At 39.7% G+C, this 13,574-nt stretch overlaps 1 protein-coding gene across 1 annotated transcript in view; it reads right to left on the reverse strand.

The window, feature by feature from the left end:
• Nucleotides 1-13,574, reverse strand: part of samd4a (sterile alpha motif domain containing 4A) — a 160,577-nt gene that overhangs the window by 38,034 nt on the left and 108,969 nt on the right. Inside the window, exon 3 of the mRNA XM_003227821.4 lies at nucleotides 363-626. Coding sequence (XP_003227869.3) covers nucleotides 363-626 — 264 coding nt within the window. The remainder of the gene's footprint in view (nucleotides 1-362; nucleotides 627-13,574) is intronic.

Below are 13,574 nucleotides of genomic sequence, written 5' to 3' on the forward strand. Positions count from 1 at the left end.
CTGAATGTCGCTAAATGTTAATCAAGGTGGCCAATTGCAACATTCACACTTGTCTCAGCCAAACAAGAGTTCTACAGATATAGAAGACCTCACAACCTCTGAGAATGCCTGCCACAGATGTGGGAGAAACGTTAGGAGGGAATGCTTCTGGGACATGGCCAGACAGCCCGGAAAACTCACACCAACCCAGGCTATGAAAGCTTTCGACATCATGCACCAGACCTCCACTTCTGCATGCACCGGGCAGCCATAGGATGTACTAGCGAACTCGTGTGCATGCAATTGAACAAGTAGGAAGAAGAGGAAGAGAAAGAGAAGAAAAAGAGGAAGACGGGAGACCGTGGGCACATCTTTCCACTCACCTTTCATTCCACTCCCTTCTTCCTGGAATGTGTTACGGGCGGAGGTCTGGTCTTCTAAGTGCTCGCTCCCACCGCTTCCCGAGGAGGCTATACTGCTTTGAGGAGACAGGGGGGCATGGTCGGAAGGGAGGCTGGGCGGTCCTCTCGCTCGCAAGTCCTCATGAGACATCCATCCGTGCCCAAGAGGCTGGTTGGGGACGGTCATGGGCGGGGTAAGGGACACAGACCGCTTCAAGGGGCTGTGGTGGGTCTGGCTCGAGAGAACTGGAACAAGAAAGGTGGGACACAAAATTATGTAAAAAAGCAAGGTATCCCCTCGCCCTCTGCTTCCCAAACACTCGGCAGATGGATGCATCTATGGGCACATCTCACACCACTTTAACTGCCATGGCTGAATGCTACAGAATAATGGTTTTTGTTGGGAATCTATTGAGCGGTTAGACTCAAAATAACCCTCTTTTGGGGCGATTCCTCAAAAATAAAGCAGAGTGGCCGAAGCACACTTCATAAACAGCAGAAACGTACGTGTGGTGAGCTGTTAGAAGCCTTCCTTCCTTAGGATGGCAAAGGATTGCAAAGTCTCAATAAAAGTTCAAAAATCATTTATTGAGGTAAAAAGAAATCAATTGTAGAAAAGGTTATTGAAGCTAACTAGCTCACTCGACTAGCTTCTAAGGAAGGTAAGAAGGTAAAAATAACAAAATATCTAAATAGCTACATTTTGCCAGGAGAGAGGGCAAAATGTGGCCTTCTCGGGTTGAAGACAAAGGAGGAAAAAAAACAAAATGGGGCTGACCAAATGGTCGAAGCCTTGGGGCAATTACCATTCCAATAGATAGAGGAAGTTGCCTCATACCTGAAGGATCACATTACTACAACAACAAGGTGAGAAAGTAAATGTAAACAGGAGAACAAGAGAGGGAAAACAGCAAAGGCCTATTACGCTTTTGCTCAGCGAACACGTGTCTGGGCCCATAACCCTTGGTTGGGAATCTATTGAGCAGTTAGACTCAAAATAACCCTCTTTTGGGGTGATTCCTCAAAAATAAAGCAGAGTGGCCGAAGCACACTTCATAAACAGCAGAAACTTACATGTGGTGAGCTGGGAGAAGCCTTCCTTCCTTAGGATGGCAAAGGATTGCAAAGTCTCAATAAAAGTTCAAGCATCATTTATTGAGGTAAAAAGAAATCCATTGTAGATAGAAAAGGTTCTTGGAGCTAACTAGCTCTCTAGGCTAGCTACTAAGAAAGGTAAGAAGGTAAAAATAACAAAATATCTAAATAGCTACATTTTGCCAGGAGAGAGGGCAAAATGTGGCCATTTTGTTTCTCTTCCTCCTTTGTCTTCAATCTGAGAAGGCCACATTTTGCCAACAGACTATAAATCCCAGGATACCATAGGATGCAACCACAGTGGAAAAACTGGTATCAAAATGCTTTAAATGATAGTTGAGATGCTGAAGTGAAGCAGGATGCTGAAAACGCAATCCTGGAGTTTGGAGACATACTTGGACTCTCTGGTCAAGACTATAAATCACAGGGCTTCATAAAATGCAACTGTGGTGGGAAAACTGGCATCAAATTTCCATTCATGATGCAGGCAAAATATCCGCTTTGAAATCAACATGTATGAGGAGGGACAAATAGATGCTGAAAAAAAGGTTTAAGATGTGCATGCAGATCTCTGAATCATGGAAATCATAAACTCCTTCTCTAAAATTTGGTAACTACTTTATAGCTTTTGTCACACACTGAGAGTTTAACTAGACATTGAAATCTGTCAGTTGCAATTCTAGCATCGGAGAGGCCGACCTATTAAAAATAGTTGATTTCTCAGACTATTTTATTTGTTGTTTCCGTATTTCCTGGCTCCCTTTTTTGCCCTTTTGTATGGAGATCTATACTGTATTTCTACAGACTAAAAGTTGACTGAAATGTTAGAAATTTGGGGGCTGAAGGGGGAGAAAATCGCTGGAAAGCAAAAGGTTTATCCAAGGAGGACTATGTCCTAATTTTGCCTCTTCAGCAGGTACACCCTTAATTTTGGGCCAAGGATAAGGGCAGGGGTCCTCAAACTTTTTAAGCCGAGGGCCGGTCCACAATCCTTCAGACTGTTGAGGGGCCGGATTATCATTTGAAAAAAAATACAAACAAATTCCAATTCACACTGCATATGTCTTATTTGTAGTGCGAGCCCCCAGATGGCGTAGTGGACTAAGTGACTTGAAGGTTGGGTTGCTGACCTGAAAGCTGCCAGGTTCGAATCCCACCTGGGGAGAGTGTGGATGAGCTCCCTCTATCAGCTCCAGCTCCATGCGGGGACATGAGAGAAGCCTCCCACAAGGATGGTAAAAACATCATAACATCCAGGCGTCCCCTGGGCAACGTCCTTGCAGACGGCCAATTCTCTCACTCCAGAAGCAACTCCAGTTGCTCCTGACACGAAAAAATAAAATAAAATTCTAGTGCAAAAACAACAAGAACAATGAAAGAACAATACAATATTTAAAAATAAAAACAATTTTAACCAACATACATTTATCAGGATTTCAATGGGAAGTGTGGTCCTGCTTCTGGCCAATGAGATAGTCAAGTTAATAGTTGTTGTTGTTGTTGTGTGCCTTCAAGTCATTTCAGACTTTGGGTGAGCCTAAGTCTAAAATTTATTTATTATTTATTTACTGCATTTATTTACTATAATAATAATAATAAAACTTTATTTATACCCCGCCACCATCTCCCCAACGGGGACTCGGGGCGGCTAACATGGGGCCATGCCCAGAGCAATATAATATAATAAAATATAAAAATATACTACATTTGTATCACACCCTTCTCACCCCAAAGGGGACTCAGAGTGGTTTACAAATTATATGTACATACAATATATTATATTATTAGCATAGCACAATATTAGCATTATATGTTACTATATTGAACTATACCACTATACTGTAATATTATTAGTAATATTATATGTAATATAGAATATATAATTAATATTATTATATGGTATTATTATTAGGTTATATTGCATTACATTATAATATTATTATCAATATTATATGTATATACAATATATTATATTATAAAACTGAGGGCGGGGGCCAGGTAAATGACCTTGGAGGGCCGCATCCGGCCCCCGGGCCTTAGTTTGGGGACCCCTGGATAAGGGGGTCAACTTTAGGCTTTTCTTAACTGTCAATGTTTTGGAAAGATCCAGAGATGATGTGGAAGAAGGGAGCAAAGGGAGACGGAGGAGAAAGACCTAGAAGTGGGATAGGATAACTGGCAACTCATAATGCTCTATAATGCAGCATACAATTCCATTATTTGGTCAGTGCAGACTGCATTATTTGAATCTACACTAGTGATTCCCAACCTTTGGGTCTCCAGGTATTTTGGACTTCCAACTTCCAGAAATCCCAGTTGTTCGGAAGTGTGGGAGCTGAAGTCCCATACATCTGGACGACCAAAAGCTGGGAACCACTGGTCTACACGGACCATATAATGCAGTTTCTAATTATGGGGTGGTGTAATTGATAATTTTCCTACTCATCTCTTAAGAAGAACAGAGAAAAAGTAAAGACACAAGAACTACCAGAATGGCTACATGCAAGAATGAGACAAGGAATGAAGAAATTCAAGCTTCCTGGCTCCAAATTGAGAAACTCTGGACCACTTCCCAAGGCATGGGATACATAAACCAACCCTTCTTGTCAAACAGAAAAACACAATACAAGCACTCCCAATAGATGGCCATCCAGCCTTTAAGTCTCCAGAGAAGGAGAGAGGTCAAACATGTTGTGCCATACTACAAGTGGTGTCAAAATGCTAAGAACCAGAAAATCCTTGAATTGAAGGAGACCCCAAGGATGATCCAATCCAACACTCTCATCAATCCAATCCAAGCCTTCCTGACAGATGGCCATCTAGCCAGGAAAGTTTTTTTTCCTAACGGTTAAGTGGAAGGTTGTTGTGTGTTTTCCGGGCAGTATGGCCATGTTCCAGAAGTATTCTCTCCTGATGTTTCGCCCACATCTATGGCAGGCATCCTCAGAGGTTGTGAGGTATATAAACACACAACGACCTAGTGATCCCGGCCATGAAAGCCTTCGACAACAGGTTAAGTGGAATCTCTTTTCCTGTAATACAAATCCATTGCTCTGTGTCCTAGCCTCCAGAGCAGCAAAAAACAAGCCTTGCTTATTCCTCCTCAACGTGATCTCCTTTTAAATGTCTCTCATGTCCCCTCTTGACCTTTTCCTTCTCCAAGCCAGACATCCCTAGATGCCTTTGGAGGTTGAGCCACTTTGGGTCTCTTTTTAGAAAGAAAAAGCAGGATAATAATAATAATAATAATAATAATAATAATTATTATTATTATTATTATTATTATTATTATTATTATCCTTGCAGCCCAGGAGCAAGCCATCAGGACAAATGCAATTAAGGCCAAGATCGAAAAATCAGCTGATGACCCAAAATGCAGACTGTGCAAGGAAACCGACGAAACCATTGATCATATCCTCAGCTGCTGTAAGAAAATCGCACAGACAGACTACAAACAGAGGCACAACTCTGTGGCCCAAATGATTCATTGGAACTTATGCCTCAAGTACCACCTCCGAGCAGCAAAGAACTGGTGGGATCACAAACCTGCAAAAGTATTGGAAAATGAGCACGCAAAGATACTGTGGGACTTCCAAATCCAGACTGACAAAGTTCTGGAACACAACACACCAGACATCACAGTTGTGGAAAATAAAGAAGTTTGGATTATTGATGTCGCCATCCCAGGTGACAGTCGCATTGACAAAAAACAACAGGAAAAACTCAGTCGCTATCAGGACCTCAAGATCGAACTGCAAAGGCTCTGGCATAAACTAGTACAGGTGGTCCCGGTGGTGATCGGCACACTGGGTGCCGTGCCAAAAGATCTCAGCCGGCATTTGGAAACAATAGACATTGATAAAATTACGATCTGCCAACTGCAAAAGGCCACCCTGCTGGGATCTGCGCGCATCATCCGAAAATACATCACACAGTCCTAAATGCTTGGGAAGTGTCTGACTTATGATTTTGTAATATGAAATCCAGCATATAGATCTCGTTTGCTGTGTCATATTGTGTCTTTGTGTCAATAATAATGATGATGATGATGGATCAGTTATGTCAATGTTGGACTATCAGTTGGACTAGTATTTGGACATCAATGCTATGCCACAGAGAGCTTTGTCCAGTGTACAATTGAGCGGTGGCAGCACAAATGATGCCAAGGCACCAGCACTACTGGGCAGAAAAAGTTTAAGATCTTGCAAAACTATAGTTGCCAGGATTCTATTGCATTGAGCCATGGCTGTTAAAGTGGCATCAAACTGCATTAATTCGACAGTATAGGTCAATGATGGGCAACCTTTTGCACTTGGTATGTCAAAATTCACCAAAAAACCTAGCATGACTTGTGTGGTGTGTCACTTTGAGAAAAAAAAACAACATAATTTCACAATATGTATAGTTTAAATAACAAATATGTATAATTGTAATATCTAACTGTATTTAATAAATCAAAAACTATTTACTACCATTATTTCCATGTACAACAATCTATGGTACCTCTTGCAGTTTCCACGCTGGTTTCTCTCTATTCTAGTTTCAATGTAGTCATGAATAATGAATAATATATTATATTGAGTTTATTGAGTTTTAGAAAAGCCTTAAAAACATGGCTAGGGGCCCAGGCTTTTAACGAATAAATGATAAAGACGACCCAGACTGTTATATGGATAAAGTAGGAGGATATTGGATGAACGAATCTTAAGCATATGTCCCATTTCGTAACACTCTGCACTTGCCTGGGATCTACGAATTAGTCTCCTGTTTTTAATACTGTATCCTGCTTGTTGATTTTAATGATTGTTTTTATTGATGTTGGTGTTTTTTACTGGGATAATTGATTTTATTGCTTTGTTACTGTTATTTGTTTGTTTTATTGGGCCAGGCCCCATGTAAGCTGGCCCGAGTCCCTTTGGGGAGATGGGGCGGGGTATAAAAATAAAGTTGTTATTATTATTATTATTATTTTATGTTTTATATTTTATACAGTATTTAACTGGTTGTAATACATTTTTATATGTTGTTGTTTTAATGATGTGTCGGCATCGAATTGTTGCCAATTGTACGCCGCCCTGAGTCCTTTAGGGTGAGAAGGGTGGGATAGAAATATTGGAAATAATATAATGGTAATAATATAATATACTACAATAATAATAGAATAATAATAAAATGATATAATCTATATATATAAAAGGGTAATGAAGTTTCGGCCTAGGACAAAACAACAAAACCACACATTCCAGAAACACTAAACTTGGCAGCACAACCCCTCATCCATGCCTCTACGTTCATACAACCAAAAGAAAAGAAAAATAAAGTCATAATTAGAGGGAGAGGAATCATTGTTTTTATCCCATTGCTGCCAGTTAGAAGGCTAAGCTCCGTCCACTTAGGCTCCTAGCAACCCACTCAGCGCAGGGGACAGGCAGAGTTAGGCCTCACTTAGGCCTCTTCCACACTGCCTATAAAATACAGATTATCAGATTTGAACTGGATTATATGGCAGTGTAGACTCAAGGCCCTTCCACACAGCTATATAACCCATTTATAATCTTATATTATCTGCTTTGCACTGGATTATCTTGACTCCACACTGCCATATAATCCACTTCAGTGTGCATTTTATCCAGCTGTGTAGAAGGGGCCTCATATAATCCAGTTCTAAGCAGATAATATATTAAATTATTAGCTACATGCTAATCGTTTCCCCTAATTGCAACATTCATACTTGCCTCCAACAGACAAAAAAACCCAATCAGAAATATTGTATATGCACAACCTTTAGGAAATAATATCCCCTGATGGCGCAGCATGTTAAAGCGCTGAGCTGCTGAACTTCTGGACCAAAACATCGCAGGTTTGAATTGGGGGAGCGGAGAGAGCCCCCACTGTTAGCCCCAGCTTCTGCCAACCCTAAAGTTCAAAAACATGCAAATGAGAGTAGATGAATAGGTACTGCTCTGGCAGGAAGGTAACGGCGCTCCATGCAGTCATGCCACATGACCTTGGAGGAGTCTACGGACAACGCCAGCTCTTCGGCTTAGAAATGGAGATGAGCACCAACCTCCAGAGTCAGACACGACTGGACTTAATCTCTGGGGAAAACCTTTACCCTTGACCTTAACTACCACCAATTCCTCAATACTTTATTTCCCATACCACCAGACTTCGCCACAGCAACGCGTGGCTGGGCACAGCTAGTCTATATATATAAAAGGGTAATGAAGTTTCGGCCTAGGACAAAACAACAAAACCACACATTCCAGAAACACTAAACTTGGCAACACAACCCCTCATCCATGCCTCTACGTTCATACAACCAAAAGAAAAGAAAAATAAAGTCCTAATTAGAGGGAGAGGAATAATTGTTTTTATCCAATTGCTGCCAGTGAGAAGGCTAAGCTCCGCCCACTTGGTCTCCTAGCAACCCACTCAGCCCAGGGGACAGGCAGAGTTAGGCCTCACTTAGGCCTCTTCCACACTGCCTATAAAATACAGATTATCTGATTTCCCATACCACTATACTTCGCCACAGCAACGCGTGGCTGGGCACAGCTTGTATATATATATATATAAATGTAATGTGCATAATTCCCACGGAGTAAACAACAAAACCACTGGACCAAATCACACCAAATTTGGCCACAAAAGACATAGTCATCCAATCAATCTGCATGCGGCAGCGTGTCAGCAAAAATGGCTAGGCGTGTCAGTGTTGACACGCGTGTCATAGGTTGGCCATCACTGGTATAGGTGAACCTTCAGAGCGTGCCAGGCAATTCCTGCTGCTGGATACAAGATGCCTCTGCAATGCACATCCTTCCACGTTTCCCCTGCTTCCAACCACAGCCAAATTAAGTAATTTTAAAGAATAATACTCCACTGAGCAGGTTCCAAGCACTGGCAATGAGTTGTGTTGCTTGTAAACAAGCTATAGAGCGAATTTTCATAGAATTGGGCAAGTACCATTGAAAACAACAACAACAACAGCTCCTCAGATCCCATTGTCGTTTCAGCGCTGTGGCTGCTAACTGGTGAGGAGTGCACGATTGCTCAGTTTATTTCTGTTTTCCTAACAGCTCTTCTTTGGATGTGATATAAGGGACAACAGCTACCAACGTGAGAAGAGACTGTTTTTTTTAATGGCAATCTGCTTACCGTTTCTCTGCAGGAGATAAATAAGATATCAAAACAGGAGGCTAAAACCGTACCCAAAACACCGAGTGGACCGTCTGTCTGTTCTCCGCAGACAGCCAATCGCCATGCACGCAAAGCTATCGCCTTCGATGAAAATATTCCAACTAGGTACAAACCCACTGCCAATAATTATAAATTGGGCAGACAACTGTTTTCAGTCGCTAAAAATAATTAAGAGCGATAACGCGGATCAAAACCGCAGATGGTCAAGTGACATGTTGGAAAGATGCATGTGTGAAAGAGGTGTGGATGCCACGTTGGTGCGTGAATATCTGACAATATAAGCCATGTTGGTTCCGTCAATTAAAAGCAAAATCCACAAATAACTAATTTCCATGTTATAACTGCCACCCCATAGCAGCTATGGTCTAAGGGAAACTAGAACAAGGACTGAACATTTTCAGCAACTTGTTCACTTAAATTGGTCCAGGTATATGCTCACTTTGTGCAATAATATTTTAATGACTGTCATGTTTAAATTTATTGTTTTTCTAATGTGGAATTTTTATTATAATGTGTATGTTATTGTCATTTTATACTTGTGGCATTGAATGTTTGCTGGTTATATGTATGTTAAGCCCTAAGTCCTTCTGGGGAAAGAGGGTGGTCTAGAAATAAAGATTATTATTATTATTATTATTATTATTATTATTATTATTATTATTATTGTTGTTGTTGTTGTTGTTATTGACTTATATTATTATTATTACTATTATATTTATTATTATTTTATTTATTTATACCCTGCTTTATCTGTAGCAACGTAGACTCAAAGCGGCATTAACATAAAACCATTAGCATACTATTTAAAATATACAATTATGCAAACATTAACAGATAATTAAATATGAATAATATATTATATAGTTATATTTAATTCTGTGTTAATATTTGCATATAATTTTATTATAAATAATCTAATCTAATCTATCTAATCTAATCTAAATCTAAACTAAATCTATATATATAAAAGAGTGATGGCATCACGGCGACCCACAAAACAACAAAACTACAGGCCCCCCAACCTCGAAATTTGACAACACAACCCATCATCCACACCTCTAGGTTGATACAACAAAAAGAAAAGAAAAATAAAGTCCTAATTAGAGAGAGAGAGGAATAATTGCTTTTATCCAATTGCTGCCAGTTAGAAGGCTAAGCTCCTCCAACTTGGTCTCCTAGCAACCCAATAAAAAATAATAAAAAACACTAAAAAAAATTAATACAATAAAATACTATAATAACAGAAAATAACTAAAAATAATACAAGAAAATAATAAAATATAATAAATAAAAATATAACTTACAATAAAATTAATTAAAAAATGCAAATAACATCAAATAAAATTACACAACAATTTTTAACCAATACCACCACCACTTTGCCACAGCAACGCATGGCCGGGCACATCTAGTCCATAATAAAAGTGAAAACCTGTATGTGTGTATATGACATGCATGTCTGCTCACACAGACAGCCTCTGGCCCCTACAAACAGGCTATACTTCCCACTACTCAGAAGCCAGCAAGTCACTACTTTGCACTAACATTGAGGTTACAGCGAGCACCATGAACATGTAGCCCAACCCCTGCCAATGTCCTCCCCAAACACTACAAACCACCACCCAGGAATGCTTTCATTTGGGGACAATTTCATCCTACATTTTGCTATTTTTTCCACCACAGGCAGGCATTTCAGGGTTCTCCATTGCTGTGAAATTTGCATAACCCTGCCTACTACCCTTGCACCATAGACAGGCATCCCAGGGTTCTCCATTGCTGGGGAATTTGCATGGCCCTGCCCACTGCCCTCCCCTTTTCAATATCTCTGCAGAACAAACATAGCACAACTGAGCAGCAACTAAACTTACTGGAGGAGTTTGGGGATTGACTGCACATGGTGGAAGTTGTGGTTCACCCTGCATCAAGTCACACCACTGTGACTCCTACTGGGAAATTTAGAGTTGTAGTTCACCTACACCCAGAACACTATGAACCCAAACAATGATGGCTCTGGGCCAAACTGGCCATGCATACCTGATATGCCCTGATTTGAATACTGGTGGGTTTTGGAGAGGAATTGCCCTAAACATTTGGGAGTAGTAGGTACTGGGATTTATAGTTCACCTGCAATGAATGAGCACTTCTAACCCCACCGATGATGCACCAGGGCCAAACTTCGCACACAGAGCCCCATTAACCAACAGAACATACTGGACAAGTTTTGAGAAAAAGGGAGTTATAATTCACCTGCATTCAGAGAAACAATGACTCCCACTGACAATGAGCTGGGACCACACAGAGAAGCCTCATGACCAACTGAAAATACTGTAGGGGTTTGTGGGAATGGGCCTTGATTTTGGGAGTTGTAGTTCACCTGCATTCAAAGAGCACTGAACCCAGCCAACAATGGATCTGGACCAAACCTGGCACACAGACTCAATATAGCCTACTGTGGATACTGACAAATGTTTTGGGACAATTGCCCCGAGAATCTGGGAGTTGTAGTAGTTCACCCCCATCCAGAGAGCACTGCAGCCAGGCAATGCCCAGCCAACAACAGATCTGGACCACACTTGGTACACAGACCCAAAATGGCCAACTTTGAATACTGGCAGGTTTGGCGAGGATTGACCCGAGATTCTGAGAATTGTAGTTCACCCACTCTAAACTGAGAATACCTAACATTCAAAGACAAATAATGCCTTTTTCAAATAACTCGGGCACCGCCGGGTCTCCAAGCTAGTATAATATAAATAATATATTATTTATAATATAAATATATTTCTACTTTGTGCAAAGTCAAGTACTGGTTATGTTCCACCCAGGGCAACTGATTTCTGGCTCCATCTACTCTGTAGAATTAAAGCAGTTTGATACCTCTTGGAATTGCCATGACTCAGTGCTATGGGATGTTTAGTTTTGTTAGGCACCAGCACTCTTTGGCAAAGAAGGCTTGGGACCTTGCAAAACTCTATGGATCCCATAGCATTAGGACCAAATATATTCAGTATTTTGGGTTTTCTTTCAGATTTTGGAATACTTTCATTCCATACACACACACAGAGTAGAGTCTCGCTTATCCAACCTCCACTTATCCAACATTCTGTATTATCCAATACAGTCTGCCTTTTAGTAGTCAATGTTTTTGTAATCAATGTTTTCAATACATTGCGATGTTTTGGTGCTAAATTTCTAAATACAGTAATTACTAGATAACGTTACCATGCATTGAACTGCTTTTTCTGTCAATTTGTTGTAAAACATGATGTTTTGGTGCTTAATTTGTAAAATCATAATGTAATTTGATGTTTCATGGACTTTTCCTTAATCCCTTCATATTATCCAACATTTTCACTTATACAACGTTCTACCGGCCCGTTTATGTTGGATAAGTGAGACTCTACTGTATATATAAAGATGCCTTGAAGATGAGACACAAGTCTAAGCATGAAATTTATTTATGTTTCATACTATGTCACAAGGCTTGAAAGTAATTTTATATAAGATCTTTTAAAATAATTTTTGTGCATTGAATCCAAGTTTGTATATATCGAAGCACTTGAAAGAAAAGGTGTTACAATCTCAGGCCCCATCTACACTGCCATATACCGTATATACTCAAGTATAAGCCGACCCGAATATAAGCTGAGAAACCTAATTTTACTACAAAAAAACTGGGTAAACATTGACTCCAGTATAAGCTGAGATACCAATAAAATTACATTAATTGAGGCCTCGGTAGTTTAAATGTTTTTGAATCGTTACATCAAACTGTAATTTAAGATATGACTGTTTAACTCTGATTAAATCATTATTTTCATCTTCTTCAATGTAATTGTGCTTATGTCTCCTTTTAATAATAACAGAGTGAAATAATAAATGTAATAAAAATAATAATAAATGCAGTAAAATAATAAATGTAATAATGAATAGAGTAAAATAATAAATGTATTAATAATAATAAAAATAGAGTAAAATAAATGTAAAAGTAACAACAATAATAGAGTAAAATAATAAATGTAATAATAATAGAGTAAAATAATCAATGTAACAATACTAATAATAATAGAGAAAATTAATAAATATACCATATATACTTGAGTATAAGCCGAACTGAATATAAGCCCACCAGGACCTTCACCCGAGTATAAGCCGAGGAGGTTTTTTTCAGTCCTAAAAAAAGACTGAAAAATTAGGCTTATACTCGAGTATATACAGTAATCCAGTTTCCAAATCCAGGGTTATCTACTTTCAAATGGATAATATATGAGTCTACACTGCCATGTAATCCAGTTCAGCGCAGATAATCTGGATTCGGAAACATATGATAGTGTCGATTTTGGAACTCCAGTTAAGGGATGTTCAACTTGTACATAACCAAGTTGATTCTTAAGGAAAGCTTATCTACTAACACCTTTTTCCTCCCAATTAGTTTCAAAGGTGCGACACACTCCGCTTTCACTTTCTCTGTGCCAAAGCACCCTTCAGCTCTATTTGCTGGATCAATTCCATTTCAAAGAGGAAACCAAAAGTAGAGCAAACAACCCAAAGCCTGGTGTGTGTATGCAGAGGATTTGCTTTGGAGCAGAAGGTGAGCAGACATATCGATCCGACCCGATGTCTAGGGTAAACTTGGGGAATCCCGCCGTTTGTTTTGCAGCATCTGGAACTGACCTTTTAAAAAATTCAGGCTCTTATAAAAACTGTGCTAAAAATGACAACTGAGGATTCAGAGACAAAAGGGTCAGGTGCATCTACACCAGGCATGGGCAAACTTTGGCCCTCCAGGTGTTTTGGACTTCATCTCCCACAATTCTAAGATGTCTTGTGTTATCTACTTCAAATTCTATAAGCAATGAACCTGTATGCTGAATACATGAAGTTTGTGAGTAAACC

This window comes from Anolis carolinensis, chromosome 1 (genome assembly GCF_035594765.1).
Source record: "Anolis carolinensis isolate JA03-04 chromosome 1, rAnoCar3.1.pri, whole genome shotgun sequence".
Classification (NCBI taxonomy): Eukaryota; Metazoa; Chordata; class Lepidosauria; order Squamata; family Dactyloidae; genus Anolis; species Anolis carolinensis.